The sequence below is a fragment of the Tenrec ecaudatus genome, chromosome 1 (assembly GCF_050624435.1).
Source record: "Tenrec ecaudatus isolate mTenEca1 chromosome 1, mTenEca1.hap1, whole genome shotgun sequence".
Classification (NCBI taxonomy): Eukaryota; Metazoa; Chordata; class Mammalia; order Afrosoricida; family Tenrecidae; genus Tenrec; species Tenrec ecaudatus.
The window spans coordinates 132,522,863-132,550,817 of NC_134530.1; the positions used below are offsets into that span (position 1 = coordinate 132,522,863).

The following is a 27,955-nucleotide window of genomic DNA, read 5'->3' on the forward strand; positions in this document are numbered from 1 at the left end:
AGTTCGGAGTGTTCACAAGGATTGTTTCATCGATCCCGTGAACAGTCCTGAGGAACTTTTCTTCAAGAAAGGCAACCAGGATGAAGCCAAGATTGAGAGACCTGAGCTCTATGAGACTGAACATGTCTGCAACAAATGCCAATTACTAGAGAAGCCATTGTGTTGGACAAAGGAGAGGATCCCCCCAAATGTCAAAAACTCTAAGTAATATGGAGTGCAGACTAGCCAAAAGAATGGACCCAGATCTAGCAAAGTCATGAAGACGGAGCGGGAGTGGGCAGCATTCCATTTGTTAAACATAAGGTTGCTATGAGTCAGAGCACCTGACAATAACAACAGCACTGTATGTTCGCAGACTGTGGGCTGACACTTGAAATCATCATAACCCCATCACCAACCGGTGTTTGGATATCCTATCTACCAAAAACAAGCCAACAAAGAGCAACTCAGATTTGGGCATGACAAAATTAACGAGTATATTACAATACCCTGAAACAACAGTTGCATCAGAGAAGCTGGGTCATATGAAGACGAGTGTGACGGGATTAAAGGCGGGCTTACTAACAACCTGTGGTATGCAGATGACAACCCTCGCATGCTGAACGTAAAGAGAAAGTGAAGCGCTTGCTGACGAAGATAAAGGAATAGAGCCTTCAGTGTGGGTTGCAGCTCAATGTAAGGAACCCAAATCCTCACAACTGGACCAATAGGCAACATCATGATAAATGTAAAAGTGTTTCAAGTTAACAAGATTTTGTCTTGCTTAGATTTATAATCAATGCTCATAGAAACAACAGTCAACAGATCAAAAGATATATTGTATTAGGTATATCTGCTGCACAAAAACTATTTAGTGTATTGAAGAGCACGGCTGTTTCTTTGTGGACCAAGCTGTGCCTCAATATTCTCCAAACCACAGTATTCTCCATTGCATCACATGCATGTGAGAGTTGGATATTGACTAAGGAAAGGCACAGAAGAATCGATGCGCTTGAATTGTGGTGCCGTGGAAGGATACTGAAAGTACCATGGACAAACCAACGTGTATTGGAAGAAGTCAGGCCAGAGCGCTCCTTGCAACAATGGCAAGACTTCATCTTACATATTTTGGACATGTAGTCAGGAGAGACGCATCCCTGGAGAAGGACACTCTGTTTGGTAGAGTGGAGAATGAGCAAAAACAAAAAAAAGAAGAAGAAGGAGAAGAAGGTCCTTGCTGAGATGGACTGACACAGTGGCTGCATCAATGGGCTCAGGCACAGCAACAGTGGTGTGGATGGAACAGCACGATGTTTCCTTCCATTGTGCATGGGTTGCTATGGATGGCGCTGACTTGATGGCAACTAACAACAACAACAACAACAATTAGAACATTGTTTTGATGTCACTCATTTTATAAAAATCGAAAGGATCATAGAGAAGAATTCAACTATTTTACTTGGAAAAGAGTCCCTAATATTTACACAGAGGAGTAGATTTTAAGTATGGAAGGAAAACTCAAAATGTGCTGCACAGTTTTTTTGTTTATTTTTTTTGGTGAGAAGGGGATGATTAGGGTAAATTAATATAAGAAATTACAAAACTTTATACAAACAAAAAATGCCCTGCCAGCAAATCATTCCTGATTCATGGTAACCCTCCAGACAGTGTGGAATTGCCCCTGTGGGTTTCAGAAAGTGCGGTACTTTCAGGGAATAGAAAAACTCATCTTTTCCCTAAGAAGGGACTCATGGTTTCAAACTGTTAACCTCTTCATTAGCAGCCAACATGTAACCACTATGACACCACACACACACTTATCAACTCAAAATCTCATTGCCATCAAGTCACTTTTGACACCAAGTGACCTACAGATTAGAACTGCTCCAATGAGCTTCAGAGAATGTGACTGTTTACAGGTGTAAAAGTCTCGTCTTTCTCCCACAGGGCACATTGCAGCTTAAAATACTGGCTCTGTGGTTAGCAGTTGAATGTGTAACCTATCATACCACCAGGGCGAAGGCATGTGTACGTGTACTGTACATGTATACATGCATGTATACTGATACATTGCTATGGAGTAGATTCTGACTCATGGTGAGCTCCTATGGTGTAGAGGAAAACTGTTCCATGACGTTTTCTTGGTTGAATCATTACAGAAGCGGATGGTCAAGTCTGTCTTCTTCAGCACCAGTTGGTCAAAATGGCAACCTTGAGAATACTAGTCAAGCATAAACCATTTGTGGTACTCAGGGATATAAAAGCAAGTTTCAAAAATTTCATGGATAAACTCCTTTATCCTTTTGGTCTACATTTCCATGAACTGTTTAAGTCCCTTCACATATATCTATAAATGAATTGACATAATAGCAGTGAGTCTCAATGGAGCCCTGGTGATATAAATGATTACAGGTTAGGCTACTAACTGCAAGGTTAGCTGTTGGAAACCACCGGTTCCATGAGAAAGCGATGGGACTTTCTACTCCCAAAGAGTCATGGTCTCCATAACCCACAGGGGCAATTCTACCCTGCCCTGTAGGGTCATTATGAGTAGGTATCAACTCATTGGCAATGAGGGATACAGACACATATATGCTTTTATTCAACAAATGGGGTGGGGAAAACAAGAGAAGAGGAAGCAATGGACTAGATGATTGACAGGTATTGCCTTGCGTGAAGGAGAAGCTAGCAATCCACAAGAGGGGAAGAGAATTCAAAAGAGGGAGGGTAGGGTAATCCAGTGGGCAGTTTGATAAATAGCTGAAATTATTGAATACAAAATTCATGATGTGAAAAGTAACAAATTCAAGTCAAACTCAGTGCCAATGAGTCAATCCCAAACGATAGCAACCCTACCCTACAGGACAGGGTGGAACTGCTCCTGTGGGTTTTGCGGACTGCACCTCTAATAGAGTGGAAAGTGTCCTCCTTCTCCTGTGGAGTGGAGTGACTGGTGGTTTTGAACTCCTCACCTTTCAGTCAGCAGGTTAGCAGCCCATTGGGTAACCACTAGACAACCAAGGCTACACCCCACCTAATTCGCAATTAAAAACAAAACACATATACTCTAAATGGGAAATGCCAAAGAATGTTCTTCTTTTGGGGTTTTGAATAAACCTGAATTGAGAAAAAAATCTAAAGTTCCATTTTCATCAAAAAAGGAAGAATGATTTTATGGACAGTGATCGTCAAACTACCGCTGTCATACCAGCCTGCTGAGTGAACACTGGCATTCTCAGAAATAGCGTACATAGCACGAACACAGAACTGCATTTCACATACTTGAAAATATTTTCTATCAAAATGATAGTCCTCAGACTTTTCCAAACTGTGAATAGAGAGCCTTCTAACTACGGGATAAGATCACAGTGCTGACATCAGAACCCTGCCTCGTCAGCCTGGACGGCTTCAATGGTAAACTGGGAAATGAAATCCCATGTAGTAACTGTCTTAGGAACCAAGGCGGTGTCTCATTAAAGACCGCTTTTCAATTTCTATGTTCACGTTTCAAAGGAGACTGCACACTAACAAGTGTGGCTACACCATGATATGTAATCAATGTGCTTTAACCTTCCACGGTCTTTCAGGAGTGCCGTCATAGCTGCTGAGTTATATTAGAAGGCATCTGTCCACATTCAGTAGAACACTGGACTTGAAGCTAACACATTTGGATATTAGATATGTCATTTACCAAGTGGAGCAATTTGATTAAGTTCCTTAGATGTGTTTAAGCATATAGAAGGAGGCTTCTGAAAGTGTGTGGACAAATGGAATGGAAGACAATAGAAGAAAAGAGTTAATGGGAAGAAATAAATGAGTTAAGACCTTCACTCAACAAGAATGATTAAAGATGATTCAAGTTGTCATTTTGCCGTGCTCTCTCAATAAAGATTACGTATAACTATGTTTTAACATTAGTGATTACTTATTGTGCAGATGCATTTAGTTCCGTAAGGCATATTTTAAGCAGCATTTCCTGAATTTAACAAATAAGAACACAGGCTTGCAGCTACACTTTCATACACATTGTCTGAACTCTTGAAGGTCAGGGGATGTACTTTCTGAAGTGTAACCACATCCACTGGACCTTGTAGACAGGAGCCGCATTCACCAGTATTCAAAACTTCGATTAAAGGTGGGGGGGAATGTCATTTGGCATAATGTGTAAAATAATAGACTTTGGGTCCAGGGTGCGGCATCCCATCAGACACGACTGGAAAACCGTCATAAATGTCAACAAACGGACCTGAGATGATTTATAGGCTTTTCTTTTGTTGGTGGTGGTTTTGTTTGTTCATTTCTGCGATGTTGTTTTAGCTTTTGTTTTGCTGTGCTTTGTCTTGTTTTTGTGCTTATTATTGTCTCTGCGTGTCTATCTAGATAAGATAGGCAGGATAAACAATCAGGAGCAGAAAACACAGAACTGACAGTTCCAAGGAAACAGGGGTGAGGGGAAGGTGGTGAAAAGAAGCGGGTACAAACAAACCTAGGGACAAGGGCACAACAAGTGATCTAAAATTGATGGTGAGGAGGGCGTACTATGACTGGTGGGACTTGATCTAGGGCAATTCAGCCAAGTTGGGTTACTGAAACCCGAAAGAAGGCTGAATATGATAGTGGGACAAGAGGAAAGTAAAAGGAAATAGAGGTAAGAACTAGGAGACAAAGGACATTTATAGAAATCTAAATACAAACATGTGCATATGTAAATATATTTCTACGTAACGACAGGGAAAGAAATCTATGTACATATATTTATTTATTAAGTATTAAGCAGCAAACATTGGGTCTCCACTCAAGTACTCCACCAATGCAATAACACTTTGTTGTAATAACCCAGCATTCTGTGATGCTCACCTTCTCTGACATGATCACTGAAGACAAAGTGGATGCATAAGCACATGTGGTGAAGAAAGCTGAGGGTGCCTGTCTATCAAAATATATAGCATCAGGGGTCTTAAAGGCTTGAAGATAACCAAGTGACCATCTAGATGAGAAGTACCAATCCCACATGACAGAAGCACAGCAGCCTGTGTGATCATGAAGTCTCGATGGTATCAGGTATGAGGTATCAAAGAGCCAGAACAAATAATCATATCAATGTGAACAGGGGAAGGGCATAGTGGAGACCCAAAGCCCATCTGTAGACAATCAGATATCCCTCACAGTAGGGTCACAAGGAAGGGACAAGACAGGGTACAGTATAGCATTGACAAAACTTTCCTCAAGCTCTTTAATGTTTCCTCCCTTCCACCATCATGACCCCAATTCTACCTTCCAAATCTGACTAGACCAGAGTATGTACACAGGTACAAATAAGAGCTGGAAACACAGGGAATCCAGGACGGATGAACCCCTCAGGACCAATACTGAGAGTAGTGATACCAGGAGGGGAAGGTGGGGGCAGAGAGGGGAAATGATCATAATGATCCACATATAACCCCCTCCCAGGGGACGGACAGCAGAAAAGTAGGTGAAGGGAGACAGTGGTTGGTGTAATACATGAAAAAAACAATAATTTCTAAATTATCCAAGAGTACATGAGGCAGAGGGGGAGGAATGATCTGATACCAAGGGCTCAAGTAGAAAGAAAATGTTTTCAAAATGATGATGGCAACATATGTGCAAATGTGCTTGACACAATGGATGGATGGATGGATGCATTGTGATAAGAGCTGCAAGATCCCCCAATAAAATTATTTTTTAAAGTTCATATGAACAAAAATATACTTAACAAATAGTAGCCATGTATTAACTGGAAACATGACTTGTTTCAAATTATAGAAATGAATAAGGCGATTCTTTCTAATAATCTTGACTCTACTCAGAGTTAGCTGTTAAACATTTAAACAAAAAACAGTCTTGTGTATTGGAGTCATACTATTTAGTAATAACCTTCATGCCATTCTTCCTATAAGGAATAGGAAAATCAGACACACAAATGTAAGTCGCATACGTTTTTTCCCTCGACAGAGTAAATGTGTTATTCTGCCCAAGCTGTGAACTCCAGTGCTCTGTGCTGTCCTTCCCCCTCCAACGACCAGGTGGACATAACCCGTGTAACTTGTTCACATTATGTTTCCCATGTACGCAGGAAATGAATTATTGTCTCCGAAGTGCAATCTCATACATTTGGTGCTCATAACAGCCCTGAAGGGGAGGGAATCCCCTGTGACCATTTCTCAGATAACATAACCAGTCAGCTCAGAGAAGCCTCACGTGTGGATAACGTGTGTTGGCGGGGTAGGGGAGTGCAGGGGAGGGGAAAACAAAGGAGAAGAGAGAGAGGAACGGCACTCTGATTCTTGGATCTTTGCTTTTCCCTCAGCATCACCATCTCGTAACACTATGCAAAAGCAGAGACAGCTGGAAAAAAGAGCGACAGAGAGGAAGAGAGGGAGAGGGAATGTGAATGAGACTAGCTACAAGCAAGGTTGCAAGCGATGTGGGTATAAGACGGGAATTACACAGATCCAGAAATCCCCAAAGAGTGGTTCTTAACATTCAGATAATCTTGGACATAATTGAATGAACTCAGCAAGGCTATTATAAGAAACACAGGCATATACAATAAATTGCACACAATTTCTGTGGGTACATTGCACCCCAACATGCAATTGTAGGTGCTATATTAAGATCCTGTCTTAGGGAAAGGCCTGCTCACAAAATGGGTTAAATATTGGCTCTAACCAATAGGTTGGTGGTTCAACGCCACTAGTCACTTCTCTGGATCAAGATGAGGCTGTCTGCTTCCCCAGAAATTTACAATCTCAGAGAAATGTAAGGCACAGTTCTGCTCTGTCCTCTAGGTTCACTCTGATTCAGAATCAGTCAGATGGCATGTGGTTTGGCCGAATGTTTCTCGCTGGGCCTTAGGAATAAAGAACCCTCCTCTCTCTATGCACTGTGGTCAGCGAATCTAGACTGGAGGGTGCCTGCCCCACTGCTGATTCAGGAGACATGCCTTCAAATCAGAACAGCGGAAACACCGCTGAATCCCTCCTGTCACCACCCACCTCTCCACTTCCATTTCCAAGCTTAATGGGAAACAAAACAATTTCCTACACCACACATTGGGACCATTCTCTATGGTTGGGAACATAAAGCTTCCCAACAAACCAGGCAAATAGAAATCAAGGATAAACGGGCTGAGAGAATTTTCACTCTGCTGGTACTGAACCATTATGACTAAAAATCTTTCACGAGTAGTTATTCTACTCAGATGAAGCTACACACACACACACACACACACACAAAGACTAAATCCACAGCCTATGGCAACTTTGGCAATGTCATCTTGAGACTCCATGTTTGTGATCTAATTTCTTAAATGTCCAAGTCTCCTTCATAAGTTTATTTTGAACGTTGATTATATGAGGGGTTTAAGTAACTTAATAAATCTGGCAGGTAATTAGAGTAAACTGCAGCTCTCTCATTTTCAAAATGGGTTTAATCATAGTTGTCTATGTTTAGAGAAAGTATTATCATGGTACGGATTAAATAAAGTTGAGCATTAACTATACCTAATTACATGACCTGAGAACAGTCATATAATCTTCTAATACGGTATCCTTGGCAACAAGGTAGTATGCTTACCTAATGCTTATGATCCGTATATCATTCCCTTAAGTGTACATCTTAAAAACCCCATCCCCAGAGGAAACCTCATCTCAGCTGGGGTCAGTCTCTAAGGCTGGAGGGGAGAGGGAGACTGATTAGTTCCTGCCATATAGCATGCTTCCATAGTGGCTACGCCTTGGGCTGCAATCCACATGGTCAGCTGTTCAAAACCAACAGCCACTCCGAGGGAGAAAGACATTGCTTTCTATTCCTGGAAAAAGTTAAATTCTCTACAATGTACAGAAGTGCTTTATACAATTGATGTATGTATATGTATGGATTGTGATAAGAGTTGTATGAGCCCCTAATAAAATGTTTAAAAAAAAAGTTAAATTCTCAGAAAGTTATAGGGGCAGGTCTAGTCTTTCCTTTGATTTGGCATTGACTCAATGAAAATGAGGTTTCTTTAACAAGTTCTCAATAAACACTAATGGAAATGCAAATGCAGAGGTGGTAGTGATTAAGGGGCATATCTGTCTCAGAAAAAGTGACAAACCAGGAAGGGAAGCCTGTTATTGAGAAAATCTTTTAACATTATTTTCACAGATCCCTACGGGGAGAAAATTCGCTGAATTATTTTCCAAATCAGACACTTTTGACTGAGTTTCTATACAGCAATTTGTGACTCAGGTCATGTGCTATCAATAATTGAGAATTTAGTTTTCATTCTTTTGGGGTGCACACCAGACAGATACAATTGGGAAACCTTGCTAAATAAACGAGGCTTTACCTTTATCATATCACATCTGTAGTAGATTAAAAAAACTGAAATACTTGGTATCCCAATAATGTGGATTTGGAAGTCATTGTACTTTTGGTTCAAATCACTTGCTTTGAGGGTGCCCAATAATTAGCAACTTAGTATTCCAATATATTTGATATTTTATTTTATTTTTTTGTATTTTTCAAAAATGTTACACAATCAATATTTATTTATCATCTAGTTACGTACACAATGCAGGTATGCTGGTCAAAGAGAGTTCTGTTCCACACACCCATGATGGGGCTCTGTCACCTTGTAGCTAGCTAGCTGTACCGCATAGAAAATGTGTCTTCTGAAGTCACACAGTGAAGTGGAAGAACAAGATGGAGTTGATCCATTGATTATTTATTAATAAATCTTTTTATTGGAGGCTCTTACATCTCTTATAACAGCCCATAGGGAGAGAAAAAAGATGAGTTAATACCAAGGGTCCTTTCAGTACCAGTGGTGTGAGTGGTGATACTGGGAGGGTAGGTTGGAAAGAGGGAACTGATTACAAGGATCTGCATGTGACCTCCTCCCTGGGGGACGGACAACAGAAAAGTGGGTGAAGAGGGACGTTGGACAGGGCAAGATATGACAGAACAACAATTTATAAATTATCAAGGGTTCATGAGAGAGCGGGGAAGGAGGGAAAAAATGAGGACCTCATGCCAGGGGCTTAAGTGAGAGCAAATGAATGATGAGGGCAATGAGTATACAAATGTGCTTTACACAATTGATGTATGGTACGGATTATGATAAAAGTTGTATGAGCCCCTAATAAAACGATTTAAAAATACCAAGGACTCAAGCAGAAAGAAAATGTTTTGAAAGTGCTGATGGCAACATATGTACAGATGAGTTTGATACAATACATAATTCTTCCTTAGTAAATGAGAATAACTGGAAGCTCTGCCCTATTTCTAATCCTCATTGTTTACGTAAATTGTGTTCAGTCACCTGTTTTTCATCTGTACAAGTCTAAAATCTATGTATTTTAATCTAAAAACTGTCCTAACAGGTTTACTTTCCCTTTTGTCAGCAGCATTTTAAATTCTATGTCATTGCCTAAATTAATGATAACATTAGGAGAATTACAATATGCCCCAGGGGATTATTTATATTACACTCCAATAAAATGATACTGCTGTGTCCAGTGGGCCAGGATCATATAGATAAACCATACATATGACTGGATTGGGGGGCTCACACTTAATGGTATGCTCTAATTGAAAAACTATTAGTTCTTATGCTACAGCCCTATTCAAATTCACCCTCATGAAGAAATTACTGAAGATATGAGTGGGATAGTAAAATATCGTGAAGAAATCATATATGCCCAGGCTACCAGAAACTCTAATCTCTGGGGTCTCAAAGGTTTACTTTATTATTATTATTAATATTTTATTAAACTATAATTCACATTTAATACAATTCAGTAGGTCATTCAAGGGTTGCACATTCAGCACCCCAATCCACTTTGGACCATTTTCCTCCTTCTTGTACCCGTGGCTGTTGACTCCCCCCGCCCCTTCCAACTGCCCACCATCTCCTCTTCTGCATCCCCTAAGTCAGTTGTCACCTTCGTAGATCCACATGTCTGGGCTTGGTTGTACAGAAAAGCATACAACACAAAGACAGACAAAAGGATTCAGTGGCTCAATCTAAAAGAAAATAGAAAATATTTCCAGAAAACATAATAAATTCAAAATGTTTCCAAAGGAAGCTTTAATGATAAGGTGCTACATTCTAAAATGAAGCCACCGGTGCTGTGGCAAAGGATGGTGTCTGATTATTAGAATAAATTGTGTCTGGAGTCTAAAAAGCTTGTCCCAAAGCAAGCAGTCATCCAACTGAGAAGTCAGCTAAGTTCAGACAGAAGAATCACACCAGCCTGTGTGATCCCACGATTGTAAATAATAAAATGCAACTGGGAGCAGAGAGCGATGCCAGAACCTGGATTCTAAAGACCCAGTGTGCAAAAGGTCACTGAGGAGAGTGGAAGCCCAAATCCATTTGCAAGGTCCCCACAAAGACTCCATCTTTGGTACATCCTCCCTTAAATCTTGTCTTAAGACAAAGAGCCATCTAAGTGAGGTGTCAAGTAAGTCCACTGAGAAGAAGCACACCAGCCTGTGTGATCCCAAGACTGTAAATAAAATCTAAGCTGGGAGGATGAAATTGTATTAGATATTAAATTCTGGGCACCGGGTTTGCAGAAGGCTGTGGATTACAGTGAACATCCAACATGCATTTGTGGAGTTCCCACGTGGAGCAGGCCTCTAGTGGGGACCCTCTGACCTAGCATCAGGGGTGAGAATAGCCTGGTTATCAGACAGAAAGTGGATTCGTGCAGATGTCACTAGGATGGTATTTAGCACTTCACACTATTTGTTTCCGCTTCCAATCCATTTTAAATTTGTTCTGCTTTTGATTATTTCTGGCTTTCTTTTGGATTGAGGATGTTCTGTTTTGTTTTTATTTTGTTGCTGTTTTGGTATGATTTTCTTTAAATGATATTCAGCATAGGTAAAATTACGGCGACGGTGACTAGAGGAAGAGCTTCTTAGGGCTGTGGCAGAGGAAGTTGAAGGTAATGGGGAGTTGATATTAATGAGCACAAGAAGCAGAAAATGTTCTAAAATTGATCATGGTGATAATTGTACAACTCTGTAATATGTTTAAACAATTAAAATGTGTGGTGTGTGAATTATATGCCAATTAAACTGTTAACAATTTTAAACATACCTAATTAACTGCCTGGCTCATAGAAATATCTAACAAATAACAGCTAATATGGGCCACTTGAAGAAATGGAAAAGAACCAAAGGTGGGAATCCTGACCTGGTTCTAAGAATGTCCAGCCTGAGTTGAGCGGATGGAAGTGGGTGGCCTCTATGGTTCTGCAGACCTCTAAAGACGTGTCAGCTTTCTGACTGGTCAGCAAGCAAAGGGACTTCTCTAGGTGTTTTAAAAAGATTGTTTTAATGACTACCTTTTTTGCTGTATCGCTGAGTTGATGTGACTCCTAGCAACCTGATGTGCAGCTGAAGGAAACACTGGCGGAGCTGCCCCATGATCACAAGCGTTGCTGCTTGAGCTCTCTGCTGCGACACTGTCTGTCCATCGCATCCAAGGTCTTCTCTGTCTCACTCTCCTTCTACCACAGTCCTTGGAAATGTCATAGTGGCTGGCACTACTCTGTTACGTAACACATATGAACCCATTTCAGACTTACAAAAATGCTACGAAACCAGGACTCAGATGATCCTTGCTATACAATCTAAAAAGAGGCCCAGAGAGACTAACTGGATCAAGTGCACACAGCTGGAACGTGGCAGAAATAGGTTTCAAGCGTCTGTCTTTCAACTGGTCAGTATTTCTATATCCAGTCCATGAATAAGAACATTTTGCCCAAGGTTGTGTAACGAGTATGTGAGGAAGATCGGTATCAGACCGACTTGTTTAACAAATGTGCATCTGTCTTTTTCTCCTGCTCCTCAATATACAACTGGGCTCTGGGGCTGCAGGCAGGAAAGGCAGCCCAGCACCCCTCTCTTTTAGGGGAAAGCGCCCTATGGGGATGCGGTAAGTCCTTGGACCTATGTTATGGGGCTATGGGCCAAGAGCCTGCTTGGTCATTATCCACCTCAGCAGCAGAGGCTCAGAGTCCAGAGAGTTCTTGGAAACAGGTGGTTCTAACCCTCAGAGCTGGCCTGCTGGCTGTCAGTACTGCTAGAGTTGGGGCTTGATTGTGTTTTTCCATTTGCGTCAGTTTGGACTCAGAGCAAGCCCGTGCACACCGAGAACGCTGCCCCCTATGGTGCGGGAAGAGAAGAGGCGGAGAGAAGAAGGCACCGGTGTGGTGGGTTTTGTTATAATCCTAGCTCTGGCTCGGTGGAGACAGAGCGCAGTGGGAGCTCCTTAAAGTCATCTTGGTGGCTCCGTGATCCAAGGAGCACTGGTGCCGGTGGCCATGCTACCCACACTGAGGGAGCACACGCTGGGGTTGCACCAGTTCTGAGACCACATCCTCTAAGTGGCACTTTGGCAAATGCTGTCCCTGTCCAACTGAAAGCACCTGTCTTCAGGGATTATGAACTATGCCCTTCATGTGAATAGCTTAAATTATTTGTGTTTTCTGAAAGCATAACATCATATTAACAAAGTGAAGCAGACTTGATACATACTTAAAATTATGTATACAGAAAGCCAGAATACTGTTTTCAAATATGACCAAACCACACGATGTCTCTGCTCGATCTCTAACAAATGAAGAAGACTCCTCCCTCCCGTCTGGGCCGCAGTGCTCATCCATGAGCTCTCAATCTTCTTTCACACACTGACATGCCCTCCACCACCCTGAGAAACAAGCCGAGCTCCTCACTAGTAGAAGAGCACACAGTCAGCATCTTCGCACACCGTAGACGGACTACCACAGCGGATGCTGTGAGGACCTGGTCGGAGTTCCATTTCAACCTCAACTTCAAATCGCATCTCTACCACTGCCCTCTCCACCAGGACTCCATGCCTTGCCTCCCAGGGCCGGGGTGGGGTGGGGGGTGGGGGGGAAGACATCTGTCTTCTCAACCACTGGAGTTCTTTTGTGGTGTCCTGGGTGTGGCAGAGATGTAAGACGCTACGCCACTATCCTTTCAGTGACCAGCAAGGTCACCGAAAGTAGACCGGTTTCGATGGAAAACTAGTCAGTGCAAACCCTGTGGCTCACCACAGAATTCCGTCCTACATTGCGATGGCAGATAAGCACCTAGATCAGAAGGCGCTCAGTCAGATAACTGAAGCCCGCCCACAACGTGAGGATAGCACCGGACCGGGCGACGCTGTGCTGCATTGTGCATGGATCACTGTAAACCAGACAATAACAAAAGATGCGCATACATCTATGTGGATACATGTCTACCTTTCTTGCCTATATTATAATTTGCCATATTCCCTATTCTCCAAAATTAGGTTATAAATTCTTTTGGATTGGACCACGGCTTATTTTTTAAATTGGCTTTATAATCTCTAGTGTGTTTGATATGGTGGTAGAGAGAGACTGGACATTTGATAAGTTTTTAATTAATTAATACATAATAATAATAATGGTATAAAACCCAAACCTAACTCCCATTGAATCAGTTCTTCTAGTGGTATGTCAGAATATAGCTATGCTCCATCAGATTTTCAAGGGTAGTTGTTTATTTTCAAAAGAAAATCACCAGGCCTTTCTTCCAAAGTACTTCTGAGTGTACTCAGGCTTCTAACCATGTGCACCAGGGACTTTGATGGAGTCCTGGTTGTGTAGTGGGTTACTCACTGATTGATTGCTGAAGGCAGCTCAACCCCTCCAGCAACTCCATGTAAGAAACACGAAGGCTTTCTGCTCTAGTAAAGATTTACAGCCTTGGAAACACAGTTGGACCCTGTCCTTTTGTGTCTGAATGGACTTGATTGCAGTGAGTTGGTGTTTTTTTTGTTGTTTGGTTTTTTGTTTTGATTTTTGGATTTTTTGAGGGATTTTAGTAATGTTATGGCTTCATAACTTCTAATAAAATGCCAAGGATGTTATTTATATATTATAGTGAATTTAATATTAAAATTTCTATGATTTAAGAAATTGAGGCATAATGAATTTAGATTAATTGTTGAACGTCACAAAGCAAGTAAAGACTTCTCAACTTTGGATCAGAGAGTACTTTGGATCTGAATTCAAATCTGCCAGGTCACAAATCTGAGACTCAAACTCATCCTATATAACACAAAGTTCAAAAGACATATTGTTTTTAATGACTAGATATATAAACTTTTACAATGAAGAAACAAACATATTTGGCAATGAGAAGAAGCCACTTCTCAAAAAATGTTCTAAAGGATTATAAATGAAATAATATATATTAATATACATACATATACAGTTCTCAGCTTCTCAAGTTCAGAATTTCAAAAACATCATACCCTGTTCACGAGAAAGAGGAAACTTTCTACTCTCTTAAACAGTCTCAGAAACCCACAGGGGCAGCTCTATTCTGCCCTATAGGATTGCTACAAGTCAGAGTCAACTAGATGTCAGTGAGTTTGTTTATATATATACCAAATGTTGGTTAGCAGCCCGGCAAAAAATCATTTGTACCACCCTGAGGCTCCTGAATAGTTCTAATATAATTTATGTCTCACAGCAAACCTCGCATATTCTTAAACTCAACGTACTGCCATGAGAGCGAGAGAGAGAGAGAGAGAGAGAGAGAGAGAGAGAGAGAGAGAGAGAGAGAGAGAGAGAGAGAGAGAGAACACACCTCTATAATCACAGGGAGATACAAGAAAAGAGAATCTTTGTTGGAGTCATTTGCATAGAAAATTGATTTGTGAATACAGTGTATGTGTACAACAGAAACAGGCTTAAGGGATTGACAGACTAAGGTAAAAACGTTAGCTGTCACATTTTTTAGGCTCGGTCCTTGGGCAGATTATCTAATGTCTCTAAGTCTCAATTTTCCTAAGGACAATGTGAAGATAAAAAATATAAAATTCAATTTAGAGATGATGTAAATAATTTATTTAGAAAACCTTCTCAGTGGATTTGTTCCAAAAACCTTTGGTTAGCAGTCTGGTAAATAATCATTTGTACCACCCTCAGGCTCCTGATTAGTCTTCTCTCACCTATTTCTCACAAAGAACCGTCCTTGTCCTGACCACCGTCACTCACTTCCTTACAGCCCCAGTTCCCTTCCATGCCCAACACTGCGGCCACCAGAGGGCATGGTGGGGAGAGATGTATATGCAGAAAACCTATTAGAGTATCCAAAAAAAAGAAGTGATAGCTCCACAGGTGATGGATATGATTAATACTAAAGGAGGCCTGGTGGCATAGTGGTTACACATGGGGCTATTAACCGCAAGGTCAGCAGTTTGAAACCACCAGCCACTCTTTGAGAAAGATTTTCTACAGCCATTAAAAATTATATTGAGTTTATGTTAATGGTGGTGGAATAATTTAAGAAAGGATGTCAATAATGGTTGTAAACACAAAGAGTATAATCAATGGGACTGAATCATGCATGCAGAAGGCGTGGAACTAGCGAATGTTCTGTTGTGTATACTTTTGCCACCATGGAAAAAAATAGCTACAAGAATTACCATGAGTGCAAAGAAGAAAATGTTCCAAATTGAATTGTACAACTCTTCTTGATAGCTTTGAGTTATTGAATTGTACGACACGTGGAAGAAGGGCCCATAAAAGTATTGAAAAAAGAAATGAAAACAGAAAGCAACCATTCTGTTGATGAACCACCAGAAAGCGCTACAATCTCAGAAATCCTCGGGGCACTACTAGCCTGTGCTGGCAGGTCACCACGAGTCAGCCTCAGCTCGAGGGCGGTGAGAAGTAAGATTATTGTTATGACAAAACGGCTGCGGTGAGTTTTCTTGAAATGAATCGAGAGGTGGGGCTGCCACTACGGATCCCAAGCCTCACGTGGTGGCGAGTGTAGTCCAAGGCACAGGAGGAGACGCCCAACTCAGTAGCATGGCTATCCTCCCAAACGCAGCATTTCCTTTACTTCAGACACACTTCCAAACCCTTTGTGAAGAACTGAAAGTCAAAATCCGAAGGTCCATTTGGATCCTCCCCTTTAAAACCTTCCCACGCATGTCTTTCCAGCCTGCCCATCAGCCATCTCTGCTGCTCTTCCTTCACAAAATATGATCTCCAGAGCTGTGGAAACAATGTGGCTGGGATCAGTCCCATGACCATACAAATATCACACTGCTATTGCTAATTGGGGGAATTTTGAGTATCTAAACTCTGTTTCCTCAAATGTTAACTGGAGATGCGAATCTCTTGGAAGAGCTGCTATGAGAGAAATATGAGACCATGGCTATTCAGGATCCAGGCTGATGCCAGTCCCTAAGCATTAACTGGAGGTTCATGGCTGAAACCCACTCAGAGGCACCTCAGAAGACAAGCCCATCAATCCTCTTCTGCATGTGCAGCTTGGAAAACCCTGTGGGGAATAACTCGGAAGAGGAGAACAGTTGCACAGCCGAAATGTAGTAAGAATCATTGACGTGTACTGTAGAAATTGCTGAATTGGTGTATGACTTGGTGTATAGAATCTCAGCCACCAAAGCAGTCTGAAGGAAAAAAGACAACTATAGAACAGTTCTCCACCAAAGACATGGATTCTCATGAGTCTGAATCACTCAACAGCAACTTGTAACAATGACTACTCAGAGCCTAGCACGGAGTAGACAATAATGACTAATTCCCTTCCCGCCCTTGGCACCTCTTACCCCTCAGTGGAACATAATCACCATCTTTGGGCCAATGTGTTTTTGTATCTTAGTGCCACCTGCAATCATGGCTGGATGGTCAGTAGATGATAATTTTCTCTCTCACTTAAATAAGATGCAAGACAGTAATTACCAAGTGATGAGTTATAACCACTCTTGATTATGATTGTGCCCTGATGGATGACAGAAAAGTGACCACCTTTTTTCTTTGTCTTTTCTTTAATAGCCTTGCAAACTCTGTTTTTCTGTAAAACATGGTCCTAAAAATTGATGTTTTTTCTTCTTTCCCGCCACCCCCCACCAAGTTTCTCAAGTGGAGGGGAGAGAGCATAAACATGAAGCTGGACTGGGGTATTCTGTTCTGTTGAAGCAAATATATATATGTATACACATACACGTTCTCTGGTGCAGGGAGCCCTAGTGGGATAGTGGTTATCCATTGGGCTGATAACTGCAAGGTCAGCAGTTTCAAACCAGCAGCAGCCCTCAGGAGAAAGACAATTACTCCTGCAAAGAGTTACAGTCCCGGAAACCCACATGGGTAGTTCAAGTCTGCCCTGCAGGGTCACTGAATTGAGACTGACAGCATGACAGTGAGTTTAGTTTGGGGTTCATTTTTTGTTTGTTTTTTAAGTGAGATCCTGGTGCGAGGTCTAACACATTTCAAGTATTATGCTGGAGCTGAATTTGAAGGTAAAGATTGCAGTATGTGTGATAAACAAAGTTACTTTGAAGTTATCAACAAGTTCCTTGCTTTGTTTGTGGAATTCCCTAATGAGTGTGGGGAGGTGGGGTGGAGTTTTAACGTAAAAAATAAATAAATAAACTCCCTAAAACCAAACATAAACCTAATGGGCATAACAGATGTTCCTGACATTCATTATTCAAATATGCACATTGAACCACTGATAAGAAAACTTCATTTTCCCTCTCCTGTCATTTTTCTATTTTTAGATCTATTAAACACACAAGCAGGGAGCCTGCAGGACTTTGTCAAAGAAAGGGAGCCGAAGCAGGTGCTCTACAGAAACGACCCCAATTCTCCTTCCAGTAACTTTGCACCATCATCACACATGTAAATTGTCACCTGATCAGTATGCCAATGGCTGTATCAACATCTTTCGCTCTCACACTCACACACACACACCACAATCCATACACCCCCAAAAGGCATTCCCATGTACATTCAGGTTTTAAGAGCAAAGGACTTCAGCTTTTGCAGGCATCAGAGCTTTCTTAAATAAATCCGGAGTGCTCTTGCCATTTAAACCCTAGCCATGCTTTTCAGCAAAGCCCTGCCACGGGCTTCTTCATTTCGGAATTCTCATCTTCTTTCCGACATTTGTTTCCTGGTCAACTTGGTCCCATTTAACACGCTCGTCTCCAAAAGGCAAAGGGTGATATTTTAGGAATAAGCGCCTCCACTCTGGAAGCAGGGGTTCCCTTCCACACCCGGAATCGGATCCCCTTCTTAGCAGAACCCTGGGCTGCTCATCTTCCAGTCTAGCGAAGCAAGGCCGGCCCCGTACTCAAATGAAGACTTCCCAATGTCTTACCTCCTTTCTAGCCCCAACCATCACCCTTCACCTCTGTACAGCCCCCACCCACCCCTGCCCATCCCCCTCCTCAACCACCAGCACAGAAGCCACCGCAGGGGGTGCGGGGGCGGGGTGCAGGGGGCTTGCTTCCCACCCACCCTTCGCTTGCCCTAGAAGAATGTCCTCTAGGGAAGGGGCTGCTAACAACTTGCAGGAACTTAGAGGCAAAGGCTTGCAGAGCCGCTACCCTGCAGGCGGCCTCAGCCCCGAAGGGGAGGGAAGGCGGGGAGTGGGGGCGCAGGCGAGCGCCCGGGCTTACCACGAGCACGGGGACCCCGGCGGCCAGCGAGTAGAGGAGCACGGGGGGCACGGCGCTGCTGTCCTCCGGGCCCGGGTAGGGCTTGCGGTAGGCGCTGTCGTGGCAGAAGAAGCCCTGCACGTTCACGGTGAACGTGTCCGTGTACTCGAAGTAGTACGCCAGCATCACCGTCCCTGCCATGATCACCATCTGGAAATAGAGCATGCTGCTGGTGAGCGCCGCGGGCAGCCGGGCACGCTCAGCGCCCGGGCCGGGCCCACACGGCGGGCCCCCTCCCCGCTCCGCCGAGGCGGCACCGGGGGCGCGGGGGTGGCGGGCGGCGGCCGCTGGAGGCCGAGGTGGAGGCAAAGTCCGGGCTCCGAGGTGCGGGCGGGCGGACTGCGGAGGAGGCGGCTCCCCCCGGACGAGGCCCCGCTCCCCTCCCCGCCCCCTGCCCGCCGCAAGCGCCGCCCGCCTGGGCGCGGGGTCGCGCCGAAGGGCGGGGAGTCCCGGGCGAGGGGCGGCGGTGGCAGGCAGTGGCGGGCGGTGGGCACCGGCGCGCCCCCGAGGCGGTGGCGCGGGGTCGAGCCCCGGGTCCGCCTGGAGGGGGCGGGGTCAGCAGCCCGGACGGTGGCACCGGGACCCTTCGGCGGGCGCGCGCGGTGGAGCGGAGGCGCTCCGGGTGGGGGGGAAAAAAACCAGAATTGGGGGTGGTTGGGGTAAGGAGGGGAAGCAGGAGAGATGGAGCTTCCAGAAACTCCCTCCCCAGGCAGCAGCTTGGCGGCTTCCAAAGCCCGCACGGCGCCTGGGAAAATGGTTACGTGCGCGCGTCTAGGAGCGCAAACCCTCCAGGAGCCAGAGCGCAAGGATGCTCGCGGCGAGTTGGAGCCTCACGCCGCGTTCAGCCGGCGCCCTCAGGGACTGCACATCCCCAGGGCGGTTTCTAGGCTCAGTCAGAAAGGGAACCTCGCAGGATTTTAGATTCGAGGTTTCTTTGCCTCCCCTCCAGCTTCCTAGTGCTTGCGATGTAATAACACCGAAATCATAGGTCGATCGTTCCTGAAACATCATTCTTGTACATCAGCCCCTTCCTGGTATGTGCATTCGCTCTCCTCTTGCTCTTCTTCTTCGCTGCCCTTTCTTAGCTGCTCCTGAGAGGAGGCTTTGCAGATTCCTGGGGCCAGGGGTGCTAATGCAGAAGGAAAAGGGCTGTTTGCCTCATCTCTCCAGTCCTTCTTTAACAAAGAACTGCACTGATTCCTTAGAGTCAGGGGAAATGAGTGGGAGACCCACACGGGTTCACACCACAGACATAAAAAATTGTGCCTCTACGTGGGTGTACCCATGTGTGCGTGGGAACATGTGTAGCTGTCTGTGGATCTGCGTCTAGGTATTAACTCTCTTCTCTGTGTCCTTAAGCACAGGTTTAGGCAGCTGAGTCTAGGGGGGTGGGGGGTAAGGGGAGTCTCAGAGAAGCCTATCAATGCTTATAGCCTCCACTCCAATGAATGAGGAAAAAAACTTGGATACGCAAGGCAAAGGCAGAAAATGGTCCTAGAGTCCTGCCCTTCTCATTAAACCAGAGAATTACCTTAGCAGTTGTCTAGAATGATCATTCATTTTAACAAATTGGGGCTTGGTAATTTTTAGTATGAGAGTTTATCATCATGAAAAAACAACACCGTTAGGCTACAAGGACCATTTAAACGTGGCCGATGATTGGTAGTTGGGGCATGAGATAGTAAGGGCCGTGTGAATTTCTTTAATGTAGAGCACACTTATTACAACCTATTACAACCGTCATTCAAAAATTACTTAGCGGTTATGGCATAGATTGCAATGAACAAAGAAGACACCAGGCAAAGTGTGGGGAGTAGGAGGAAATGGCTCTTAAACGGATGAAAGTGACTTACTCCACATTGTGAAAGTGTACTAACTATTACAATGACACATGTCAAGGTTTCATGCATGAAGTCATTATCAGTTGGTAGTGGTATTTAAACCATTCCTCTGGTTCTAAATAAGAGTCCCTCCCACCGCCCCCAAGTACCCTCTAGAAGAATAGTGTTAGCTTCTAAGGGTAACTGTTTATTAAGTAAAGTCAATTGTAGTTGATTTATTGAAACTCATCCAAGTGGAGCCTACATGGTGGGGTGGTTAAGCAGTGTGCTACAATCCTCATGGTAGGCTATTCAAAACCACCAACTGCTCCAGGGGAGAAACACTGGGCTTTCCATTTCTGCAGTTAGTCTTGGAAACCCACAGGGGTTCACTATGACTCAGCATTGACTAGATAGGGTGTTCCTAGTGAAAGTGGGTATTATTTTGAAAAGTCAAATGCATTGCAATCCATTGTTAAGGGGCAATGAATACTGTGTCTGTGACAGCGAACACAGTGCTGGTAACGAAAGAGGGTTCTCTTCAATCTGGGTCACTACTCTGTCCCCAGCACATTGTGGCTATGCGATAAATATTTGTCAAATAAATGAATGAATTTACTCCTTTAAGAACAATCAAGAGGCATTTTCATGTATAAAATTTATGCCAACAGTTAATCCTAATCTTTCTATCCCTCTGCAAATTTGGCCCACATGGGCATCCTAACATAAACGTGAGATCAAGGAAAAGCAGTGACTTGAATTGCACTGCCTTCATTCAGATCTCAGGAGTCCTGGGGCAGGGCAAATGACCAACACGGTAGGCTGGAAATGGAAATCTACTCGGTGGCACCTCGGAAGAAAGCCGTGCTGATCAAATTCTGAAAAATAAGCCATTGGAAACCAGCCACATGAAGCACATTTCTACTCTGATGCGCATAGGGTTGTCATGAGTCAGACTCAACAGCAGCTGGCATGGGCACTGATATTTCCAGTCCTAGCTCTATCATTTACTAGGTGTGAAAAGCTGGACAAACAGCCTTCTGCTTTGATTCCATTACCAGTGAAACTAAGCTATCAGCACCTATTTTGTAGGGTTAAAAACCCATTTCATTGTCATTGTGTACATTCAGATTCATGGCAACCCTAGAGAACAGAGCAGAACTGCCTCTGGCGGTTTTTGAGACTGCCATCTTATTGGGAGTAGAAAACATCATCTTTCTCCCACAGAACGGCTGGCCATGGGGTTACCAGCCCAAGATGTAATCACTAGGCCACCAGGACTCCATAAGGTAACTATGCAGATTAAATGATAACTTGTTTGATGGATAATAAAGGCCAAATAAAGTTTTAATTCTATAAAACTTAACTTCTAGACACATATTTACCTAAACAAACAAACACTCATTGTCATCATGTTGATTCCAATTTAGAGTGACCCGAGAGTAGCCCAGTCAATTCCAATGTTCACCGACAGGTGCGTCCTTCTCATTGTATGATAGCAAGTCACAAGTATTATTGCCAAATCATTCAGACCGCTATTAAACAAAATATCAAAACATGAACCTGTTGATTCTTGACACATCATCCATCCAGATTTATACACTTCTCAAGGTGGTATTTCCAACACTCCAACCCTTCCCCCAAAGAATTTTAGGTTCTTCGGGATACATACACCACCTTAAAATGATAGCTTGACATTCCTTAAAGGCCGCAAATTATATTTCTTTTAAATGCTCTTTAAATGGTGGGACTAAAACAAATCTGAAGAAACAGAATCAGGGATGTACCATGGATAAGGTAAGGTTTCCCTTAATCTTTTTTCTTTTTCTCACCAATACATATTTTATTTTCTTTAAACTTCTTCATAATAAAGTCCTGTGATCATCTTGCGGTCCTTCCAGAAAATCTGTCAAGATTACCCTTTGGGATTAAAAATATAGCCACCACCTTCTGAGCTGATCGCTCTGCCTTGAATATAACTGACCCATTAGATTTCCTAAGGAAAACAGTTTTGATGTGCTATTTTTTAAGGCACCTTAACAAGACTAAGACAAATGCATTACCAAAAGTGCGTGTCGATAGCCATCCATTGATCACAAAGACATTTTGTTTGAAATAAGCCTGTGCATATATGGAAAGAACTCAAGGGGCATTGCATCTTTCCTTCATATCCTGACACAATACTTCTGGGTGTACTCACATGTCAGGGCATACAGTTTCTTCTATAGATGTTTTCACATGCTATCTTCTGCTCCAGATGTTACCCAGTTTTAAGAAGAAGGTATTCTTTCCCTCAGAATTCTCAATATACACATTATTTCCCCTTACATGTTGGTCAGATAACATTGACAATGGATTGGAACATGGGTGAATAACCAACCAATGCTGAAATGCAAAATATAATACTTACTATTAGCAAACATCATTAGCACAACAATATTAAATTCATCTCGAGGAATACTTGAGCAGATTGGTTATTCAGAGAAGGTGCACGATGTGGATGAAAAAGCATGAGCTATGTGCTCTTAGGCTGGTTACTTAACCTTCCCGAGCCTGAGCTTCTTCAGGAGCAAAATGAGCTGTCATATTACTTCTGGAATTATGTGAAAATGTCTAAAATACCTAAACCCTAAAACATCTTTATTTAGAATGGTTTTTATTTAATTTAATTATAATATAAATCATTGAAACATTTTTTTCTCCAAAAAGCAAAAAAATTCTTACTTGAAAAAAAAGATACTTTGGAATCCAGACTATGTTCTTAATTTAAGTTTTAAATTAAAGCAGCATCACAGTGCTTTTGAAATCTGTTAGGTGGTACCCAGTCAGCCCCAGCTCATAGTCACTCTGTGAATAACAGAGCAAACGCTGCCATATCCTCACAATCGTGATGTTTGAGCCCATCGGTGCAGTCACTGTGTCCACCCACTTCGTGAAAGGTCTTGTTTTGCACTGACCTCTGGTTCTCCTCCAGGGCCTAGTCTCTCCTGATAACACGTCCCAAGGACATAAGACAAAGTCTTTCCATCCTTGCTTCTAGGAAGCATTCTGGCTGTACATCATCGCAGACAGATTTGCTTGTCCTTCTTGCAGTCCAGGGTACTGTTGTCCAGTCCAGGGTACTTCTTCTTCCACTCTATAAATCGAGTGCATCAATTCTTTGGCAGTCTACCTTATTCATTGCCCAGCTTTCACGTGCATCTGAGGTGACTAAATATATCATGGCTTAGGTCAGATGACTAAATTCCCGAAAGTGACCTCTTTTGTTCTTCAATATTTTAAGTAGGTCTTGAGCAGCCATTTTGTTAAAATACATCTTTTTCACTTCTCTACTATTCCCTTCATGAGCATTGGTGTGGTTCAAATGAAAATCCTTGACAACTTTGATCTTTCTCCATGTATCATGATGTTTTCCATTGGTCTGGTGGTGAGGGTTTGATTTTTTTTTCTTTTTGCTGAGTTGTAGTTCATAATGAAGGCTGTGGTGTTTGATACATCATTATGTGCTTTAAATCCTCTGCTTTCAGCAAGCTAGCTTGTGCCATCTGAATGCCACCAGTGGTTACTAAGACTTCCTCCAATCCTGATGCTGTGTTCTTCTTCATGCGGTCCATTTTCTTAGCTTATTTGCTCAGGAATCAGACCTAATAAGTTTTGAGATTGAATAAGTATGGTGAAAGGATGCAACTATGATTCAAATGATTTTAAATCATGCAGTATCTCAACCTGTGGGTTGTGACCCCTTTGGGGGTCGACCGACCCTTTCATTGGGCTCATCCAATTCATAACAGTAGCAAAATTACAGTTATGGAGTAGCAATGAAAATAGTTTTATGGTTGGGGGGGTCGTCACAACATGAGGAACTGTATTTAAGTTTTGTGTCATTAGGAAGGCTTTAGAAACATTGCCTATTGTTTGGTACAAAAAGGTTTCATACAAACACAATCAAATGTCCTGGTATTCCCATTCTTTGCAATATTATCCATAGTTTGTTTTGATCCACATGGTTTAAGGTCTTTGCATAGTCAATGAAACACAAGTTTCCTAGTACTTGCTGGTATTCTATGCTATTAGTCAAGATTCATCTGCTGTAATCAATTATATTTGTTTTTCCATATCCTCTATTAGATCCAGCTTGAATTTCTGGCAACCTGTTGATGTACCACTGCAGTTGTTTTTAAATTATCGCCAGCAAAATTTTATTTGCATGTGATATTAATTAAGTTATTAAATGGTTTATATTCTGCTGGGTCATCTTTCTTTGGAATGGACACAGATATGACTCTCTTCCAATTGGTTTACCAGGAAACTGTCTTTCAAAATTCTTAGCATAGACAAATGAGTGTTCTCAGCATTACCTGGGGTTTAAAAAAACCCAAAACATTTCCATTGGGATTCTGTTAGTTCCTGAAATTTGCTGTTCACTAACACTTCCAGCACACCTTGAATTTCTTCATTAAATACTATTATGCTTGATAACACACTACCTCTTGAAATGATTGACTATTGACCAGTTCTTTTTGCTACAGTGATTTTGTGTATTCCTATTGATGTTTCAGGCAACATTCAATTTTGCCCAGACTCCTTCAATATTGTAACTCAAGGCTTGAATTTTTTCTTCTACTCTTTCAGCTTGAGATGTGCTAAGTGCTTCATTCGCTTTGGGCTATCAACTCCAGATTTTTGCTCATTTCAATATAATAATTTTCTTTGCCTTCTTGAGCTGCCCTGTTATACTGCTCTGTTCAGCCCTTTTGCTTCATTGTTCCTTTTATTCACTTTAGCTGCTCGTGCTTTAGAACAAGTTCCAGAGTCTTTTCTGACTTCCACTTGGGTTCCCCCCGACCCCCCAGCCTTTTAAATGACTTTTTGTTTTCTTCACATATGATGTTCTTGATGTCATCCCACAACCTGTCAGGACTAGTTTATTATTCTTAAATGCATCAAATCTGTTCTTGAGATGTTTTTCAAATTCAGGCAGTATTTACTTAAAGTCACATTTTGGCTTCTGTGGACTTGTTTCACATTCTTCAGCTATGATTGATGATGCACGCTACAGTCGCTGCCTGGCCTTGTTTAGGTTGGTGACATTGAGCTTCTCCATCATCTTTCCCCACAAGGATTATTAATTTGCTTTCATGGTCCATCGAGTAAGGTCCATGTTTACTGCCGTTTTTTCTATTGTTGACAAATGTTATTGGCAATGAAGAATTGAGTGATCTTGCTTAATTATACCACACATTTTCCACCTTTGTTTCTCTCACCAAGACCATGTTTCAAATGGATGATACTTTCTGTTTCTAACTTTGCCATTCTAATCCCCAATTGCATGTTCTACCAATCTCAACTGAAGAGGTCTTAAAATATTCACTGCTTGTGGCAATGATGAAACATACAACTTTCCTCTAGTCCCTAAATGCTTCCTCCCCCCCACCCTCCCCCACTTTCATGATCCCAATTCTACCTTACAATTCCGGCTAGACCAGAGGATGTACACTGGTACACACAGGAACTGGAAACACAGGGAATCCAGGGCAGATAATCCCAGGACCAGTGGTGAGAGTGGCAATACTGGGAGGGTGGAGGAAGGGTGGGTTGGAAAGGGGGAACTGATTACAGGGATCTACATATGACCTCCTCCCTGGGGGCACGGACAACAGAAAAGTGGGTCAGTGTAAGATAGGACAAAATAATAATAATTTATAAATTATCAAGGTTCCTGAGGGAGTGGGCAAGGGGGAGAAGGGGAAAAATGAGGAGATGATATCAAGGGCCCAAGTAGAAAGCAAATTTTTTGAGAATGATGATGGCAACAAAAGTACAAATGTACTTGATACAATGGATGTATGTATGGCTTGTGATAAGAGTGGTACAAGCCCCCAATAAAATGATTTTCTTAAAAAGAGAGAGAAATGTTCACTGCTTACTTTAGTGATTGCCTCATGAATTTGTATAACAGTTTTATTAACTGGACTCCTTCGTAGGTATGTGTATATATGTATATATATATATATATATTCAGATCACAGACAGCTTTGTACTTCAAGACAGATCTTGAAATGCTTTGTGATAATGAATATGAGGGGGTGTTCACCCCCCTCAAAAAGTAAACAAAAAAACGAGAAAAACTCCTCTGGGCAGTGGTTTTATAGTATGCATTTTTCCCAGTAGGGGAAAATCAAGCAACTCATGCTCAGTTAGTGTACCCAGTGGCGTCTCCTGGGAAGGTTCTCTCTGGTCACATTGAATTTTTTCCTTGAAAGCAGTGAGGGTTGTATTTCTTTTTCTCTGATGGCCAATTTAAGGAGCAGCGTGCCGCTGTGAAATTTTGTTTGCTGCTGAGGAAAAATGCTTCACATATTGTTGTGATGTTAAATACAGTTTACAAGGATAGCACTATGGAAAAACTCAAGTGTTAGAGTGGTTTTCTCATTTCAGAAAAGGTGAAATGTCGATTGATGACAAGCTTTGTTCTGAGCGTCTGTCAACTTCCCAAACAGAAGAAAATGTCAACAAAACCCATGCATTTCTGGTCAAACAGGGATCATTGAAGAATGGGTAAGTTATCTGGAGTATCTTGGAGCTTGGTTCAGTGAATTTTAACTGAAGATTTGGAAATGAAAAGGGTTGCTGAGAAATTTGTGCCTCACATTCTGACTGACCCTAAAAAAATTCATCAATCAAGAAAATGCTCATTTGTCTTTTTGTTTGTTTTTAATGTGATGGGGATAGTGCATTTGGAGTTCATTCCACCAGGTCAGACTGTTAATCAAGCTTTCTATTTAGAGGTTCTGAAAAGTGTTTGACAGAAAGGCCTGATTTATGGCAGATGGCGGACTGGTTTTTCCACCATGATAAATTGCACCTGCTCACACACCCATCTCAGTACGCTAGTTTTTGGCAAAAACAGCCTGCCTCTCTTGCCCCCACGCACCTTACTCTTGTGACCTTGCTCCATGTGACTTATTTTTATTTCCACAAATGATAAGAGACATGAAAGGACAGAAATTTGATGACATAGAAGAGGTGAAGCAAAAAACTAAAGGGGTGCTATCAGCCATCCAAACATATAAATCTGAAAAATGTTTCCAGATTGGAATCACAGATGTGACAAATGTATTAACTGTAATGGAAAGTAGTACTTTGAAGGTGATAAGGTTTTTTTTAATTTTAAATACATAGTTTTGAGAAAATTCATTTTTTTGCTAGCCCCTCATATAATCCCATCCCTATTGAATTTGTTATTCCCTGCATTGCTAGGTGCATCATGTTTATTCCAACTCAGCAACCCTAAATACCATAGAATGAGTATTTTCTGGTCCTGCTCAATCCTCTGAATAACTGTTATTTTTGAGCCTGTTGATCTCTCCTTTTAACAGACAGAAATACATGAAACAAAGCCTCATCATACTTGCTTCTAAGGAGAATTATCACTGGACCCAAAATGGTCATTACCAGTCCACTGCAGCTCACTAGTGCATAGGGCTTCCATCTCCATGTGTTCCATTTCATTTTTGACAACTTCTAATTTTCCTAGATTCATATTTCTACATTCTTCTTTCTGATTGTCAGTGGATGCTTGCAGCTGTTTATTCTCATTTTG

At 42.3% G+C, this 27,955-nt stretch overlaps 1 protein-coding gene across 1 annotated transcript in view; it reads right to left on the minus strand.

Moving 5' to 3' along the window:
• The window catches only part of PLPPR5 (phospholipid phosphatase related 5), a 188,002-nt gene that overhangs the window by 145,575 nt on the left and 14,472 nt on the right, over positions 1-27,955 (minus strand). The window contains exon 2 of the mRNA XM_075539991.1: positions 18,494-19,072. Within this exon, the coding sequence (XP_075396106.1) occupies positions 18,494-19,072 (579 nt within the window). The remainder of the gene's footprint in view (positions 1-18,493; positions 19,073-27,955) is intronic.